This window comes from Ailuropoda melanoleuca, chromosome 1, assembly GCF_002007445.2.
Source record: "Ailuropoda melanoleuca isolate Jingjing chromosome 1, ASM200744v2, whole genome shotgun sequence".
In the NCBI taxonomy this organism is placed as follows: Eukaryota; Metazoa; Chordata; class Mammalia; order Carnivora; family Ursidae; genus Ailuropoda; species Ailuropoda melanoleuca.
This window is the reverse complement of record NC_048218.1, coordinates 188818498-188836833: the sequence shown is the minus strand read 5'-3', so window position 1 is coordinate 188836833 and position 18336 is coordinate 188818498. Positions and strand designations below refer to the sequence as shown.

Genomic DNA, 18336 nt, shown 5'->3' with positions numbered 1-18336 from the left:
AGCTATGGAAGCAACCTAACCACTGACAGATGAATGGATAAAGAAAATGTGGTGTGTGTACATACACACACACACACACACACACACACACACACACACACACTGGAATATTACTCTACCTTAAAGAGTGAAATCATGCCATTCACAAAAACATGGATGAATGTTGGGGATATCATGCTAAGTGAAATAAGTCAGATAGAAAAGGACAAATACCACAGGATTTCACTTACACATGGAATCTTAAAAAAAACAAAAACAAAAAAACAGAACATGTGAACAGGTAAACAAAACAGAAAGACTCATAAATACAGAGAACAAGTTGGTGGTTGCCAGAGGGGTGGGGGATGAGGGAAAGGGTGAAGGCAAAATAGGTGAAGAGGTTATAAAATAAATAAATAATGAAAATGAAAAGTACGGCATAGGAAATATAGTCAATGATAGTGTAATAACTTCATATGATGATGGATAGTAACTACTCCTATCATGGTAAGCACTGTATAATGTACTGAATCATCGAGGCACGATGTTATACCCCTGAAACTAATGTAATACTGTATGCCAACTATATTTCAATAAAAATAAATAAAAGAACCATTCAGAGAACAACAACAACAAAAAGCAAGCTCTTAAAATACAATATCATAAATGAAATACTCAGTAGCAGGGCCAAAAGGTAACTATGAAAAAATTTAGAAAGAACAAGAGACAAAGATGAAAAACAGGAGGAAAAAATAAGAAGACCAGTCAAGAAAGTCAAACATCTGTTAGAAAATAGCAGAGAAACTTGCTGGAAATCAACAACAAAAAATAGTTCCCAGACCCAAAGGGCTAAAAATTAAAAAGCATAATATGCTCGCACATGGATAAACACAGTGCACCACTGTGAAATTTCAGGATTAAAGAAATATGTGAAGACTTCACGGAAAGGAAAAAAAAATCATATAAGGATGAGGAATCAGAATGGTATCAGGCCACTTAAAAAGAAAAAACAAAAACAAAAAAAATCTCCAATAGCTAAATGACAGTGGAGCAATGCCTTCACAATTCTGAAGGAAAAGAACTCCTAACATAAAATTCTATATCCAGCTAAACCACTGATCAAGTGTAATTACAAAATAGACATAAAAAGTCTCAAAACATTTACCTGCCAAGCACTCTTCCCAAGAAGCTAGAGAATGTGTGCCACCGAAATAAAGTAGTAAATTATAAAGAAGCCATGGGATCCAGCAAACATAGCTCCAACCCAGAGTAAGGCAAAGAAAACCCCAGGAAAATGGTGAAGACATCCAAAGATGACAGCTCTTTAACAATGAAAAAAGAAGAACAAAAGAACTAGTCCAGATTGGTACAGGTCACAAGGCTACTGGAAAGTATTATTGAAAAAGACAAAATTAACAGGCTGAATCAATGTCTTGAGATTTAGACAGGCAGAGTCTGGGGGTCAAATTCATAAATACATAAAAAATACATAAACTTTTAAAATTATTAAATCCAGGGTAAACAAAAAGTTCTGCAGAAAATGAAATGTAATCATAATATATCACATGGCTCGGCGGTAATTAGCATTTATGAAGTAAAGACTGAACCAGAATTAGGATGGAGTCCTATTGGAAGGATTAGGGAAAAGTATATGCACACCCATGTGAATCTTCATCTTCCATGGTATGTGGGAAAGGGTCATTCCTAACACTGAAAAATTAAGAAAGAACGATATAAACATTTTATTCAAAGATATGGATCCACCAAGAATTGAAAATGGGATGGGGAAAACGGACTAGTACACTTCTTAATAAGCCCATAGAGTCTTTAAATTTTTATGCATTAGAAATAAAAACTTACAAACTTAAAAATTATATACAAAAGAATACAGCTCAGTACTACTCAAAAGTGGCTGCCCGTCTGCAACGAGAGAAGGAGCTTGTACCAGAACATAAATCAACTACATCACTGAGAACATTGCTGACATTTTTTCTGTAGCAAGTTCTTCCTGATGAAAGAAGCAATGCCTTGATTTACATTCTGGCTCAAGCTCCTTATATTCTATCAAGGCACTCTGAGCAGGACTGGTAGAGATCAAGGGTCAGCACACTTTTCTGTACAGGGCCAGATCACAAACATCTTAGGCTTTGCAGGCTGTATGGTCTCTGTCACAACTACTCACCTCTGCCACTGTATCGTAAGAACAGCTACAGACAACATGTAAACGAACAACGTGGCTATGATCCAATTTATTCATGACACTGATATTTAAATGTCTTATCATTTTCATGTGCCACAAAACCTTTTTCTATACAAAACCCATCCATACTTCACAGGCCATACAAAACAAGCAGTGGGCCAGACTTGGCCCAGGGGCCACAGTCGGCCAACCCTGGGATAGACGGTATAACAAGCTTTTTTTTAAAAAATGCTGTGTGATAGTAGTTTCATCCAGTATGAGTTTTTTCTTCTCCTTTTTATGCTTTTCTCCTATTTTAAAAAATAATAATAATGCTGAAGAATATCTACAACTCAAGAAGTTTTAAAACCATTTATCCACCTATAAGTACATCTCTCTCCCTACTCTCTGAGCAGCCCTATATCCAAATGACCTAAATTTATATTAAAGATACTACAGGAGAATGGCTATTCTCCATAATCCTCAGATGGTTTTCAGAGGCAATTTTCTCTATTCCGCCATTTTAACAAACAAAACTTCATTGTAATGAAAAAAGCCTCACTGTTTTAAAACACAACGAACATATCCTGGAATCCCAGATTTAAAGAGGAAATGTGCCAGCTCTTTTCTAGTTATCAATGAAGTCATATCTAAGAAAAATACAAAGCTACTGATTCAATCATCTAATCTTTTGCATTTCTTCCTTCAGCAATGCATTAGAGTTCCCCAACCAGCAAAGGCCCAAAATCTTTCAAAATCTTCTGGGTTTCTCTATCAACTCAGTTTCAACTGAAGAGGGGCCAGAAGGGACAGTACAAGATTACGGGACCTTCCTAAGTCTCATCTACATCACTAATATCACGGCCTCTCAAAGTGATAGGGAAAACTGGAAGGCCTGGCTCCCTTGTTGAGTGAATGACCACCCTTTCACCATTTGTCTATAGCCTTAGAACAGAACAGATTACGGGAAACATAAGCAGAAGCAAGTTCCAGTTAGGTAGAACAACCGTGTCCAAGTTTCCAAGCTAGTACAGTTCTCACACAGAAAGGAAGCAGGGGTCCATTCTGGTCTGTACCAAGACTTGGAAAGTGCATGGGAAGTATCCAACCAGGGACTATGCCCACCATCCCGCTAATGTCCACTAAAAGACCCAATTATGGCTACCTTGACAGCTGCTTAAAGACCACCTACTACAAGAAGCAGAAAAGACACTTGAGCACTCTGTGATTTACTGCTCTGGGCATCATAAAAAAGAAAGTGAAGAAATTCAGCCAATTCCTCAGAGACTGTTAAAATTTTACCATTCTAAGAGAAATCAGTCTAGGATTTTTCAGGCTGACAGTGCCACCTAGTGGCTTTCCAACTTAAACTCATTTGGGGCAGCCACCTCTAGTGGATACAGATACATTAATTAACCCCTTTATTTCATAAAAACAAAGCTTCCGGCATCTCTTGCCAAAAGTAAAAACAGACTGGAAAACATCAGAGCATTTTGAGAAAATGAGGAAAACAGGTCTACCACTCAAGGTACCAAACCCAACAACCTAGAAAAAATACAGCACTGTTGCTGGACCCAAACAATCTATTCAACAGCACTAGCTCCTGTCAAAGGAATCCATCCCGGGACACTTCAGGAGAATGCTCAGAAACACACATCACATGAGAAAAAACTCAAAACCATCGAGTCCCAAAACAGACAGAAAAGAAACTTGAGGTCACATATGCTTTGAAATAGGAAATCAAAGAGAAAGCCATTTGTCAGGCAGTCAGAAAGAGGTCCTAAAATGGGAGAGAGATTCCAAGACGGCAACGTCTACAACTTTCATGAACTTCTAAATGAAGTTATGCACATTCATGACAAGAAAGCTCTTATGGTTTCTAAGTCCCTTGCAATAAACACACGCATGCATGCAATCACTGCACATACATGCACACACCACTGGCTTGCCTTAAAATAGAAATGCTTCAGCTCTGGGTTCATTGTTCAGATCTTCTTTGTATTATCACTAGCTGGCAATGTCCACCGTGCACCTTAAGATACCAAGAATGACTCACCTTGGCAACAAACTGCTTGTCCTTTTGGTCCAAGTTAGCAGTGGGAGCCACATAGTCTCTCCATATTCTCAGCCTACGTTCCTTTGCAAACCTGGCAACAAAAACAAGGATGCAAATCGTTGAGACAGAACAGGTCAGCAAATGGAATCCGCCATCTCCATGGGAGCAAACAGTACAGAATCCTCCTCTACCTCATAGACAAGACACCCAAGAGAAAGCCACCTGTGAAACCGGAACAAAGCGTGAAAGCCACAGGAAAGAGTGTACAGCAGCTGGAACTGTCCAAGATACATACAGACCACGTGCCCTCGGCTGGCAGGCCGGGGTCTAGGTGTGCACTTTTTCAAGCCCAGACTACAGGCCCATCTTGAATGAGCTCTTGAGCTTATCCAGTCTCTCCTGAGGGACTACTAAACGCCAGGCGCGGGAATGACAACCACAGAGCAACTGCTCTCTGAAGTGGGAAGAACACCCACATCTAAACAAACAAATACAATTTTTAAACACACAGGCCTGCTCAATTTCCATTTGAATTAAAAAAAAAAAGCTCATCAGCTAACCAAATCTTACGTGAGAAACAAGAACAAAATGGTCTCTGTAGTGCATCTAAAGAAGAAAAGGGACAAGAATCCAATAGAAGTTTGCTGACAAAAGGGAAAAAACGGTGTTGGCAGACATTTGTTTTACAGGACCAAAACCATCAGGAATTTTTTCAGCCAGGCTGAGAGCAAAATGGAATATGTGCAAAGATTTTAAAAAACCAGTAAAGAGCTATATTTTCAAATACAGTTTTTGTGTTTTATATTTACAAAAGTCTTTACAAATAAATGGATACATGTGCAAGGGAAAGGAGCTCTTTTATTTCTGAAAACAGTACTGCAATCTTTTTTTTAAAGGCAGCACTGAAATGAGAAAGAATCAGTTGTAAAATACATAAAATACTTTGACAGGGATTTAACAACGCAAGCAAGTCAAATTCAGCATGCAAAGACCAGGCAAGTAATCACATATTACTGAGCCACGATTTGCATTCCTTGGTCTAAACCTGTGTTCTAATGATAAGCACTCTTAAAAATCCATAAAATCTACAGATGCTATAAAACACGTAGATACTATTGCCATTGTACTCACTTTGTTCAAAGAGAGGCAGGAACTTAAAGAATGCAAAAAGAAGTATCAACCAAAATTATATTTAGAATAACAGACTCACAGGATTTTCTGAACAAAAAAAAATTTTGAGCATCACAGAATAATCAGAGGTATTTGGAACACTGTATTGGGTAAGAGTATTTAATCTTTTGAATTTAATTGTGGAACATCAAGACTAAAAAACCGTATTCAATTTTTTAAATCAGATATGCCGTATCCAATGGCCCAGATTAAAAATCTACTTTTATAAAAAGTTTCAAGTCTTTCTGCTTATAGGCACAGAAGGATGTGAAAGACTCAAGGGAAGAAAACTACACTCATCCAGTTCACGTTCTTGCACATCTCTTAGCTGTGTGCCTCAAAGGCCAAAAATAGGAAGCTGTCAAGACCACTACAACTTTAGGACTGTGAAGTAAGTCATACAAAACATCTCGAGAGTGGATCATTGTCATCAGCTGGTGCATCTTCTGCTTAAATGTATCCTGGGAAATGGTGGCTGGGGCTTTCCCCAAGCATCATCTCTATTCTTCTACTCTTGCTACCTGCTTCATTTTCTTCCATTTACCCCACCAAGTGAACGAAGTTCTCCTACACCTGGATATTCTTGACCTTGACACTTGAAATAGCCACCCAATTTTTGGAATATCCAAGTACTGTTTTTCTAGAAATAAGTTATTTTCTACATATTCTTTAACCACAAGGCACCTAGCTAAAAACGTGACAGCAGCACCTCACAGTTACATTAACATATTTAATTAAAACATGATTCAATAAATGAGGGCATGAGGCCTCACAGTAACATTGAATGGTCCTGTTTTAGGACCCACAGGCTCTATCTTTCCATTATACCCCTGGCTCCAGCCTGCCTGTTTGGTAGTAGCTGATAAGTGACTACATCATTTCAAATGAGTCTCAAGTTTATTTCATTGAAACGCCTAAAACCCAGAGTTTCAGTGAGGGGTTTGGGGAAAAGGGTGACCCAGAAACATTAAAGCAGCAAATCTGGTGAAGAACAATTTCTGAATGAAAATCTAGCCCTTACTGTATAGCAGTGAATCAGACAACCCAATTCTAAGTAAGCAACTCCTCTATGAGATCTTAGCCTCTTTTGGAATTTCCTTAATCCTTTACTGAAATGTAACAAATACTGATATAGATAGGTGAGAGAAGATCACAAGATTTCTTTCCCTAAAGATCCTAAACAAGATCCTTGGCTGGAAGGCTTTCCTGACAGACCTTACCTCTCAGCTGCCCTCAGCTTTTCTGCGCCCCGAGTATAAACTGCAATCGACCAATCCACACAGCGTGCAAAACCTTCCTTCAGGAGGAGCTCTGTGATGTTGCCATTCTGAAAAACAAGGCACATGAGAAAGCAGGCACAAGAGAATCCATTTCTCTAGACTTCTGACACAATCAACAGCCACAATCCATGCTGCAGTTCATATTAAAAAAAGGAAAGGAAAGGGAAGGGAAGGGAAGGAAACAGAAAAGGAAAAGGAAAGGAAGAAGTAAAGCCACTTCTCTCATTAAGAAACCAGCTCTGAGATGGGAGCCACCACTCTGCAGCAACTCCTAGGAGTCTGGGCTTCCCATCCCCACGACATCCAGAACAGTAACTTTCACTTAACAGGAGTAGGATAAATGTTAGTGGCATCGAATGGAATTGACATTTCAGTAGCTCTTCTTGTGGGCAGAGGAGGATGTTAATCTTTAGTAGAGATTACACCTTATTATTGCCTTCCCTAAGATCAGCACTTACTCCCCTTTTCACAAGGAGGAAGCTGAAGAACGGGCTGAGTAAGGGAATAACTTCAGCTACATTTTGCCCAGTGAATTACAATTCCCATTCTACTGTGACACAGAGCCATCTGGTAGGGCACAGGCACACAGCGAGTCCTCCAGAAGAAACAGACATGACCTTGGCACATTCCAAACCAAGCCTCCCAGCCTTCCACAACAACCATCATGAAAGAATTCTCTAGCCAAAGAATAACTAACAGTTTATTCTGTACCGGATATAGGTTACAATAATGAAAATTCACTTGCACGTGGGTGGTACAAAACAACGTCACCACCTTTCCAGGAGGAACCTACCTACCAAAGTCTATGCGAAAGAACTAATAGTCACAACTAGAAGAACATAAAGAACCTATTTCCTGCTCAAAAGCAGAGTTAGGAGGGGGGCGCCTGGGTGGCACAGTGGTTGAGCGTCTGCCTTCGGCTCAGGGCGTGATCCCGGCATTATGGGATCGAGTCCCACATCAGGCTCCTCTGCTATGAGCCTGCTTCTTCCTCTCCCACTCCCCCTGCTTGTGTTCCCTCTCTCACTGGCTGTCTCTATCTCTGTCGAATAAATAAACTAAAAAAAATTAAAAAAAAAAAAAAAAGCAGAGTTAGGAGGTAACTGGATAAGGCCTGGAGTATACAAAGTAATTTTTCTACAAAAAGGTTTCCTCATCATAGTTCTACCAATACTTTATTTTTTAAAAACATTTATTGGAATTATATATCAATTAATTGAATTAAAATTTTAAAAAATATTAAAAAGAAATACATAAATAGTTGATAGAATTCAAAAAGTAAGTAAGTAAAGATTTATTTGAGAGAGAGAGCAGGGGAAGGGGCAGAGGGAGAGGAGAGAATCTCAAGCCGACTTCCCACTGAGCAGGAAGCCCAATGAGGGGCTTGATGTCAGGACCCGTGAAATCATGATCTGAACAGAAACCAAGAACCAGACACCTAACTGACTGAGCCACCCAGGTGCCCCTAGTTCCACCAATACTTTAAAGAGCTGCCTCTAGACCTACATACAAACCTCAGCAATCTTATTCTACACATTTCAGTGCCACCGCTCATCTATGGGGCAGCCCCTCAACTTGCCTATTCCCAACCTCAAGGACCAACACTTGAGGAAATAGGAGTTCCTCTTCCCCCTACAAACTCAAAAGTTGAGGTTCATTTTCTAAAAGTGAGTAAGTTGGACAGATCTGTCCAATTCTATCAGTTAACTGATGTCTCCCTAGAAAATGCCTCAAAAATCAGATGATAATCCTGCCAAGATATTTTAATGGTTCTTAAATACAGAGAGAGAGAAGAGAGGCAAACCACAACCCACCAAACACCAGATGCACCCCTAACCCCACACAGCCCAGTCTATGTGGGCACACTCACTGGATGAAGGATGGTACCCAGAATGTTCTGGTTGTGGCAGCTCTCCAGAATGATCTGAACATCTCTCTGAAGCAGTCGAGACTCGGTGAAAAATTTGGCTTCTGCAGCAAAAGGCTCTGGTGTTTCACTGCCATCTGCTTCTCGTCGAAAAGTTGGGCACTGAAGTGAAAGTAAGGTAGGTGGGTAATGCAGCCTCGCTGTGAGTGCCAGGCACTCCTCACACCACACCAAACCATCCAAAGCCACAAATACCACAAAGCTAAGCTAGGGAAGGTCTCAAATCAGGCCTTCTAACCCCTCTGTAAAACATACTGGTAAAAGGGACTAGAAATAGCATCTTGTCAGACTTCTTGGGAAGGCAAATAAAACTCATGTCACTACCATGGGGCAATTTTGAATTACATTGGAAAATTACCCCTGCCAAGAAGAGTCACCAGTGCCTAGTTTCAAATCCCTGATTTTTTTTTTTTAAATCAAAATGGATATTTTACACGAGACAAGCCATTCTCAGGAGAGGCAGGAAACTCTGAAGTTTGCTTTCTGCATCTCAACCACCTCTTCACACAGCCCACTCAAAACAGGCCCTAAGTACTTTAAAAAACTTTTTAAAAATCTTATCTGATCTAATCAGAAAAGTCCCACCGCAAAGTTTACAGTAAAAGTACTCTAGTCAATGTTAACATGAGGAAGAATCAGTAAATCCAGAGTCCCAGAGTAGAACAATCTACGGGTCACTGAACACTTCCACAAACCCTATATCCACCCCACAGCCCAGTGTATGGTCTGACCTTGATCCCTGACAGCATGACCGTAACCAGGTAGTAATCTGGGAGGAGCAGGGCCCTGACCACGCTGCCGTCCCGCACATGCTCGATGATAGCTGTGTGACAGAATAAACAGCTTAAGTCATTAGCAAAAGTTGTGCCAGGGATAAACAATGCCCCATCAAACTGCATTTAACACAGTTCATCTCCCCAAAACGTTCAGAAAGCCCCCCTCCAAGAAAGGACAAAACACTGGAAGACCATGAGTATCCATACAACAGACTCTTCTACAAACTATTCCTGGGAGTACAGATGAGACTGACTTCAAGGTCTTCTCCACTTTCTGGGATCTCATGGCTCATACCTAAGCTTTGTTATCCATAAGCTAGGTTGCTCCCCACTTGAGTACCAGGTGCACAACAAAAAATAAGTAATAATTCAGATTTGGTAATAATTTTATTTTACTCAGTCTGTAGTTAAAAAGGTCTCACAACTGAGCCAAGAACTACAATGTGAATGAGTGTGTGTGTGTGTGTGTGTGTGTGTTTAATATGTATACAGAATATAATTTCAGGGACAATAGGTAAGCAGCAGCTTTTAGAAAACAGGAAGATACCCAATGTGGAAAATTACCAGCAATCTACTACCCTGCACCAGCAAAGGATTAACCTCTGTCAAAATACATCTGATGTAACCTACATGAACTGGATTCAAGTTACCTTCCAAAATCCAGTGTTGTTGCACTCTTAACAATTTCCTTTGGATACCAAATAAAATAGCTTTTATAAACCTCAAGAAACTGGAGAACAAACAGAAATCACTCTGCATCATGTCTGTCTTTTCCCACCAGCCTCACCATTGACAGGTTTCTGATGGTGTGAGTCCACAAAGTGCCTTGGGTTCTCAATGGTGTACTTGAGGTCCCGGACAGTATGTGAACCGTTCCCCTCACTCCACATTCCTTTCTTAGCTGCCTTCGCTTGTTCCTCACATTCTGAGAGCCGGTTCTGCTCAGGACTGGGACATGAAAAAGAAACACGTGTGATGAGTTCACAACAGGGAAAAGGGAAAAAAAAAAAAAATCAAGCTCTTCTTTGAACTCTAGGTTTCTTCAGCATCTGCTCCCCTTGAAGAAACCAAAGCATGTGTTTCAGATCTATGGCTGCAGACCCAAGCCTATAACCAGAAAATCACCATGAATGTAATTTCCGGATTCCAGGCTTGTTCCCTTGAACAACAGATTCGATCCTAAGAGCATTTAATGAGAAGATGCAAAGAACCCACATCTCGGTACTGCCACCATCAGTGATTACAAGAGAACAAGCTGGTGGCTCAGAGGGAAGCCTCTCTGGGGGGTACAGCTTCATTTAACCATCCCAGACTCAGGAAGTGGAATCCAGGAAGAGCTCAGCAGGACACAGAACAAGGAAAGTGACTAAGAACCACCCTTACTCCCTACTGTCTATACAACAGGGCTGGGGAATACAGAGTAAATACTGTTATTACAGATGTCACCCCAAAACCACTTGCACATTCAATAAGACCAGCCTGGCAAAAGCAGTTTTTTTGAAAAGCTTCCATTTTGAAAACGGAAGACTCCTCCTTCATGAAGCAGGAAACCAAACATATATGAGAACAGCCAGAAAACCAGAAAACAGACCAAAAAACAAAACTAGAAATGGCCCCCACTCCCCCCCACACACCCCTGAGCTAAAGGGAACAGTAAACTTTGAGGCCTTTCCACAATCTCAACACCCGGTCCCATCAAAGGCTATATGCATAGGGGCACCTGGGTGGCACAGCGGTTAAGCGTCTGCCTTCGGCTCAGGTCGTGATCCCGGCATTATGGGATCGAGCCCCACATCACTCCTCTGCTATGAGCCTGCTTCTTCCTCTCCCACTCCCCCTGCTTGTGTTCCCTCTCTCGCTGGCTGTCTCTATCTCTGTCGAATAAATAAATAAAATCTTAAAAAAAAAAAAAGGCTATATGCATAAGTTTAATCTCCCACCTTGAGCAATAGGGATATCGGAACAGGGATGCCTGACCTACAATTTCTCAAGCCAGAAGTCTTCAGTACTGTTCTTTCCCCCTTCTCCCCAAAGAAGACAGTCACATCCTTGGGGACCCAAGACTGCAACCAGAATTCAATAAAAAAAATGTACCTTAAGTGATAGAAGCAAACACAGAAACTGAGAAAAGGAGAAGTCAAGACAGCTTTAGAGAAAAAAGACTGGGACTCCAGGAGAGATTCTTTGTTGAGATGGTACAATAGAGGTACGAGCTTTTTTAAAAATTTTCATTCTGGTTGCAAACTGGATTCCCAAAAAATCCTGCAACGATAATCATGCTAACCATTCTCCTTAAGATACAACTTCAGCCTCTAAAAACACCACCTAAGACAAATGTCTTTATTCAGTTAAATTCCCACATGCTCACCCCCCAATTATAGGCTCCAACAAATGTTTCTTTGCAGTTAGAAAGGACCGACAGAAGTATATGGTGAATAAGTTGGCCTCAAAGTCTATGAAGGCAGGAAGAATGCAAAAAGTACATTCTTGCCTTTGCTCATCCCCATCACTGGTACAATTCATGCAAATATTTACCTAAAGCCTTTTGTACACCAACAACAGTCATATAATATAGCAAGGACTTAATGATTTAAACAGTATCTTTAGCCTCCAAATTACTGATGTAACATATCACTTTTCAGAGACTAAAGTGTTAATTAAAGCCAGCTGCAATCCATCCTACTGTGAGCCAACACTGGTGAACTTGAACATGATACATGTGCTATAAAGCTGACATAACACTCTTCCCATTACGTTCACACTGCCATTAGCTAAACAAATACATTTTTACCTACTACTTAGGCATCTACAGATCCGTAGACCAAAACAGGCTTAAAAGGCTTTGGAGAGACAGAAAATTTTCCCTGACTTTAAAACAGAACCATTGAGCCCTTGTCAGTTTCCCCAAATTCTAAGCAACAGATTTTGCTTTGAATTCTATTTACTCACTCCACTTTATTTTTCATTGCACTTATTTCTTGCACATGACATATTGTATATCTATTTGTTTATTGGTTTCTTGTCTGTCTCCCCATTAAAATGTTAGCAGAAACTGTCCACTGCTGTATTCTCAGTGCCCAGAACACAGCCCAGTACACAACAAATCTTTTAGGATGGATGGATAAATACTCTGGAAATGAGTATCTATTGTGTAAGACATAGCCTGTTGGCTCTTATGAACATAAAGAATGGAAGTGCCTTGTCTCAAACTCTTTATTTAAAGGAGTTATACATGTCGAAAGTCACTACTGAATCCTAAGTAACCTCCTGGCTCAGAATAATCCACACTGGGGCAGGAAATGTCCTAAAAGCCAGGAGAGCACCAGAAGTTACCCACTATATGCCAGGGGACAGGAAAGAAAATGCAGCAAAGCCACAGTAGAGCTGACTACCCAACGTCTTTTGAATGACTCCAGCTCTCACGGTGGAGGAGAATGAAGTCAGAGGGGGTCAGAAGAGGGGGGCAGTCAGAAGAGTAATAAATACTTACTTATTAGCTCTCATGCCTTCTCTCCGGGTGGCCAAGCCCTCTGCAACCAGAGACTCTGCAATATTTTCCCCACTGGTATCTGAGGAGGAAAAAAGGAATTAAACACAAGATGCAAATCTGTCTCCAATAGCAGCAGAGCTCAAATGGAACGACAATCACCCTTAGCTTGTCAAGGGGAATGATGTCAGAGAATTGGACAAGGCAGCAATATAGTGTTGGGTTTTTCAGAAAACCTCCTCTCCCAAAATGTCTAGTCTTGAAGACCCAAAGGTCTATAAATCTTCTTCTTTAGGACTTTGTTTCTAATTTTCTTGTGTATCTCCCAGGCCAAAGGCAATCTCGGGAACTACAGAGACTGAAAGAAAAGCAAGACACATACAGCAGCCCAAGAGAGTATAAAGAACACTGACCTAAGGAGCAGAATCCTGGAGCGGAATACAAATTCCGCCACTTAATAGCTTAGACAAGGTCTCTCAGTACCTTAATTTATTCATCTATAAAATGGGACGTGTACCTGCCACGTGGGTTCTTGTGAAAATTAAACCACAATGTCTGTAAATCTAGCACAGTGCCCAGCACACACCAGGAATTAAAAACAAAATATTAGTCCCCACACCTGTACAACCAGATGGATTCATTTAGGAATATCTATCACGTTCTACACAGAAAGTCCAATTCCTCTCAGGATGCCCTATTCTCTGCTCCAAGAGGGACACCAAGACAAGCTACACCGTTTGTCAAAGACTTTCTCCTGCTCTCAGAGACAGGGGCAGAGCTGGTGTCTAGATTTCAAATCTATCATATAGCAGCAGGCAAGAAAAATGAAGTTAAACTTAAAATGCAATCTGATTAGGTTCTACCTGGGCACTTGAAACATTAATTGCATTTCCATTCTATTGAAAAAGCGTTCAGATTCTGTATGCTCTTAAATCTCCGCTTGTCAGACAAAGCGATAAAGGAAGACATCTGTGAAGGAAATCTTTAATATGGCAGAGAACAAGGTCCCAGATAAACTGAAACACAGGAGTCTAGCTAATAGGTAACATCAGCAAAGAATAAAACTCTGTAAGATTTATATTTAATACACTATATATTGACTTCTGTAAGCAGTAACAATATACGCACCACCCAAATCCAGCCTAAATGCCTTGCCATTAGCATTGCCCAAATTGCTAGAGAAGCGAATTATAAGCCTCTTTTTTTACGAAGGAAAGTCGAGATGAATGATAGTTATACAATGAGTTCTCGGGTTCTGAGGCTCAGCATGGGTCACCAGAACCTTTCCACTGGGCTGTTTGTTGAGGCCAGACACAGACACATAGAGCTATCTGACATCAGCAAATATTACACTGATTGTTTCAAAGCAACAGGAATCCCAAAGAATAAAAAGTCAAAAGGAAGGGTTTAACAATTAAATGAAAACCTGAGCAATAAGGTGCCAAGATGTCAGGGAATAGAAAGAACAAGGCCCGGGTACAAACAAGGTGTGTGGTCACAAAACCAGCCAATCAACTGCATGCCAAATAGCTTTCAGTTTCTTGGCACAGGGCACTCTGAAATGGCTGTTGGCTGCCCCACTTCTAAAAAGTGAGTTCTGACTGCTCCTTCAAAAGGGAGAAAAATATATTTCCCTGGGCTGAACTCCTGCAACAAAATGTGGTGGATAGAATACTGAAATGGGGAATTTGTAGGCCAAGGATCTTATTCGTGCTTAGTACTTATCAAATTATAAAACTGACAAAGTCACAACTGGGATAGTATTCTGAGCAAGCGGACAACAACTTATTTTCTCTAAGTCAGAAGACTTTTTTTTAAAAATAAGTTTTCAAGTTTTTTTAAAAATAAGTTTTAAGTAAGTTTTAAATTTCTTTTTAAGTAAGTTCTAGGTCAACCAAAAATTCTCCAATTCTACCATTCTTCTCCATCATAAAAAGTGAGTAGCCATGAAGCAAGATAAACATATGGATACTGATTATCTAAGCCACTGTATCCTTTCATTAGAATTGGTGTGGAGATTTCCTTAAAAGAGCTGGGTGAAAATACTAAACTTTAAGTCACTTAAACCTTTAAAATTAAAAGATGTAGATAATTCCAAACATTCTTTCAGTATGTATTTATTGATCACTTCCTATGTACCAGGTTTTAGTCTAAACACTAGTACATTATCATGCTACATTATATCCAGTTTATAATTTGGCTCAATTTTAAAAATGAACTTTCTAAAAACAACAAAGAATTTTAAACGTCAACTTCCCTTAAAATAAATACTTAGACCAGTTTAGTTGAAGCCCAAGTTTACTTAAAAGAACTCTCAGAGGTGGTCTCTTTATAGAGATATCTGTGCTTGACATCTTCTGTAGTTTCAGGGAGGTCTCTGGCAGGGTAACAGAAGACTGACGAGCTGTTATGGAATTGCAATTTTTTAGGTGATAAAATCCTTACACGATTGCATTTTGAAGACCATGCGGTTCTATTCTCTCTAACCAGAAGCCATCTAACAATAATGCTTAAGTGTTTTCTTTCCTATTATATTCTTTGAATTTTGCGTAAAAGGCAAATTTGTTTCTCTTTCTGAAGAGATTCTATATATTTCTATATTTTCCCATTCAATCAAGAAGCAGATAGCCATCTGTCTGGGAGGCTGAAAAGGGCGTTTCTGTACTGGGTAAATCAAACGAGTCATCTCCAGGGTCATCCTGGAGTCGTCCAACTCACTTTCCTAAGACCTCTACAGTTAAAATCAGAATCTTACAGGATGTTGTTAGCTGTTCGCTTACTTCCAGCTTACGGACTACCCAGGTCAAAAAATTATCTAAAACAGCTCAGTTGGAAGGTTATTTTATCAAAGAATTACAGAATTTAATCAAAGATTAAAAAAAAATATATCTGCTCCCAAAGTAACTCCCAAAATGGCTGCTTTATGGAGAACACCCTACCAGTCCTTTCAATGTCCTATTTCTGTTCAAACTCCATTCCACAATCGTATGCTCTCCCTCCTCCTAATCCAAAAAAGATCAGAACACCCAATATCCCATGAGCCACCTGGCCCAGCTGAATAACAGGCGTACGTGCACACGCTCACACAATTACTGAGTACATACTCTGTGCCAGAGCCAAATGCTTTACATACACTATCTCTTTCAACTCTCTCAATAGCTTACAAATGAAAAAACTAGGACTTACAAAGGCTAAGAGTTAAATAAGAGTACCTGGTAACAGAAGCCAGAATTCCAACCCACATCTACGCAACTCCAAAGCCTGTGTTCTTTCCATTCCATTCCAAAACATGTGGCTTGCAAAAACGTACAAACCCTAAACAACTCTTCCTTTCCTAAAAAGCCCCAGGAGAAGAAAAGCCAAAAGACAGACAAAGGAAATGGAAGATGCAATAGGAAATCTACAGGAATTCAATTAGCACTATGACCTAGAAGCAGAGAGCCACTGAGTTCCACAGGCTGATGGTCTAAACAGAAGGAAGAACGCTACGGGCTACTACGCACACCTAACCCAGGCCAGCAAAGCAGGCACGGGAGTAAACAAGGAGCGGGAATCGGGAGCACCAGGAGCACCTATGCACATGAGCTCTGGTACTGAAAGGACTTCCAATTACACCTACAGCCAACTGTCCTAGAACTACCTCCACCAGAACTCACACTGGCCTTCCACCAGATAAAATCTGATCTTTGGAGAAACTTTAGACTCAGAGAGAAGTAAGTCCTTTTCTCCTTGCTAACTCACCTTTTCCAAGGTAGATCATGCCATACTCTCGCCCCTGGGGAGTCTTGTTTTCTATCGTGAAACAGACTTCCTTCCCAATCAGCTTCTTCCGAAGGAACTCTCGGGCAGGAAATGCCCAGGGCTGAAAGACAAAACAAATGTGTCACTTGCATTCCTGACCACAATCCACACTCAAGCAACTTCATTCCTTCAATACCCTGGCCCTATGTTAGGCCCTGAGGGGAATATAAAAATGAAATGCACACAACATAGATTACATTCTTAGGAGGCTCATAAAAAAGGAAGATCTAGTGGGGCGCCTGGGTGCTCAGTCAGTTAAGTGTCTGCCTTCGGCTCAGGTCATGATCCTGGGATCCTGGGATGGAGCCCCGCATAGCAGGCTCCCAACTCAGCGAGCAGTCTGCTTCTCCCTCTGCCCCTCCCCCTGCTCATGCTCCAGCCCTCTCAAAAAAATAAGATCTTTAAAAAAAAAAAAAAAAAAAAAAAGAGGATCCAGCAATTGGTTTAACTAGCACAGGCCCTATAAACAGGTCTCATAGTTGCCCTGATACTGGCAGCAGTACTTTCTCCTCCATCACTTTCTATTCAGAGCTATAGTTTACTTCATGAATAGTAACTGCCAATAATTTTATCACACCTGCCATGAGCCAGCCACTACTCTAAATGCTTTATATTAATCAACCCACTCCTGAATGGGGAAGTCAGGTTCCAGGAACTCACCTAGTCAAAGGGAAAACGTAAGTAACTACCACCTCCATTTGTTTGCCTCCTTCCAGTTTACAAAGTGCTTTCACTGATTATTAAACTAGCCTGAAACCAGTTCTAGGCACCTAAAGAGTAAAAGGCAAGGTTCTAGTGCTCCTATCTCACAATGAGTCTCCTGCTCAAGTTAAGAGCCTTGCTTATATCAATTTCCCCACCTTTTTTAACAACAGCAGAGTTGAGAAGGGCAAGAACTACTCCCCAAAATGTCTCCTTTTCCTGCTCTAGTCCAAGGCTGCACCAGTGGGACCCAGGTCCCAGAATCCGAGGGAAGACACCAGTAACAGGCCCTGGTAAGGAGTCTTCTTGACAGTTGTGGTTCTTCCCTCTCAGCCATCCAAGGCTCTGACACAAGGGGTGAGCCACATGTCCACAGAATGCAAAGTCTCCACGTGATCTCCAGATCCCCCCCCATCACTTCTAGGATGGTACAAAGGGACAGTGTCTCCTCTGAAACAGTTCTGTCAGTCAGAGGCCACCTGCACTTGAATTTACAGTCTAGACCTAGCTCAATGCCCCCAAGTTCCCTCAGAACAGAAATGAAGGAGGGGGTAAGAGTTCAAGAATACAGGATCTGCAGGAACTCATGTGCAGAAAAAAGGTGAAGTACAAAAGGGAAGCATGTATAGAATATGCATGCATTGTCTATGACAATTGCCCAGAGACACAGAGCTCGGGCTACACAGAGGAAAGGCTATCACTGGCCTGGAAAAGAAGGCTCCGCTAACCTTTTCAGACCATTAAGATAATTCTGTGGGGCTATCCAATAAGCTTTTTTAAAAGAAAAACATCCGTATGACTTCTCAGAAACCAGAAGCCAATCAAAAGATGGCAGTCCACCAACCCGTTGCACCGGTATTCACAAAACTAGCACTGTTACATAACATCCGTTGGGAATGCTTCTAGGAAGAACTGATCCTGCGTAAGCGCTCTCAAAGACACAAACACAAGCTTATCCTCATTCACCTAAAGCTCCTTC

The 18336-nt window shown here is 40.8% G+C and overlaps 1 protein-coding gene across 2 annotated transcripts in view; it reads right to left on the bottom strand.

Annotated features, from left to right (window-relative positions):
• The window catches only part of SND1 (staphylococcal nuclease and tudor domain containing 1), a 412648-nt gene that overhangs the window by 359645 nt on the left and 34667 nt on the right, over positions 1 to 18336 (bottom strand). For both annotated transcript variants that reach the window (XM_034671485.1, XM_002913419.4), the window contains exons 3-9: positions 16596 to 16716; positions 12858 to 12936; positions 10155 to 10315; positions 9323 to 9414; positions 8535 to 8693; positions 6605 to 6711; positions 4215 to 4305 (exon numbers count right to left, since the gene is read on the bottom strand). In XM_034671485.1, the coding sequence (XP_034527376.1) occupies positions 4215 to 4305; positions 6605 to 6711; positions 8535 to 8693; positions 9323 to 9414; positions 10155 to 10315; positions 12858 to 12936; positions 16596 to 16716 (810 nt within the window). The remainder of the gene's footprint in view (positions 1 to 4214; positions 4306 to 6604; positions 6712 to 8534; positions 8694 to 9322; positions 9415 to 10154; positions 10316 to 12857; positions 12937 to 16595; positions 16717 to 18336) is intronic.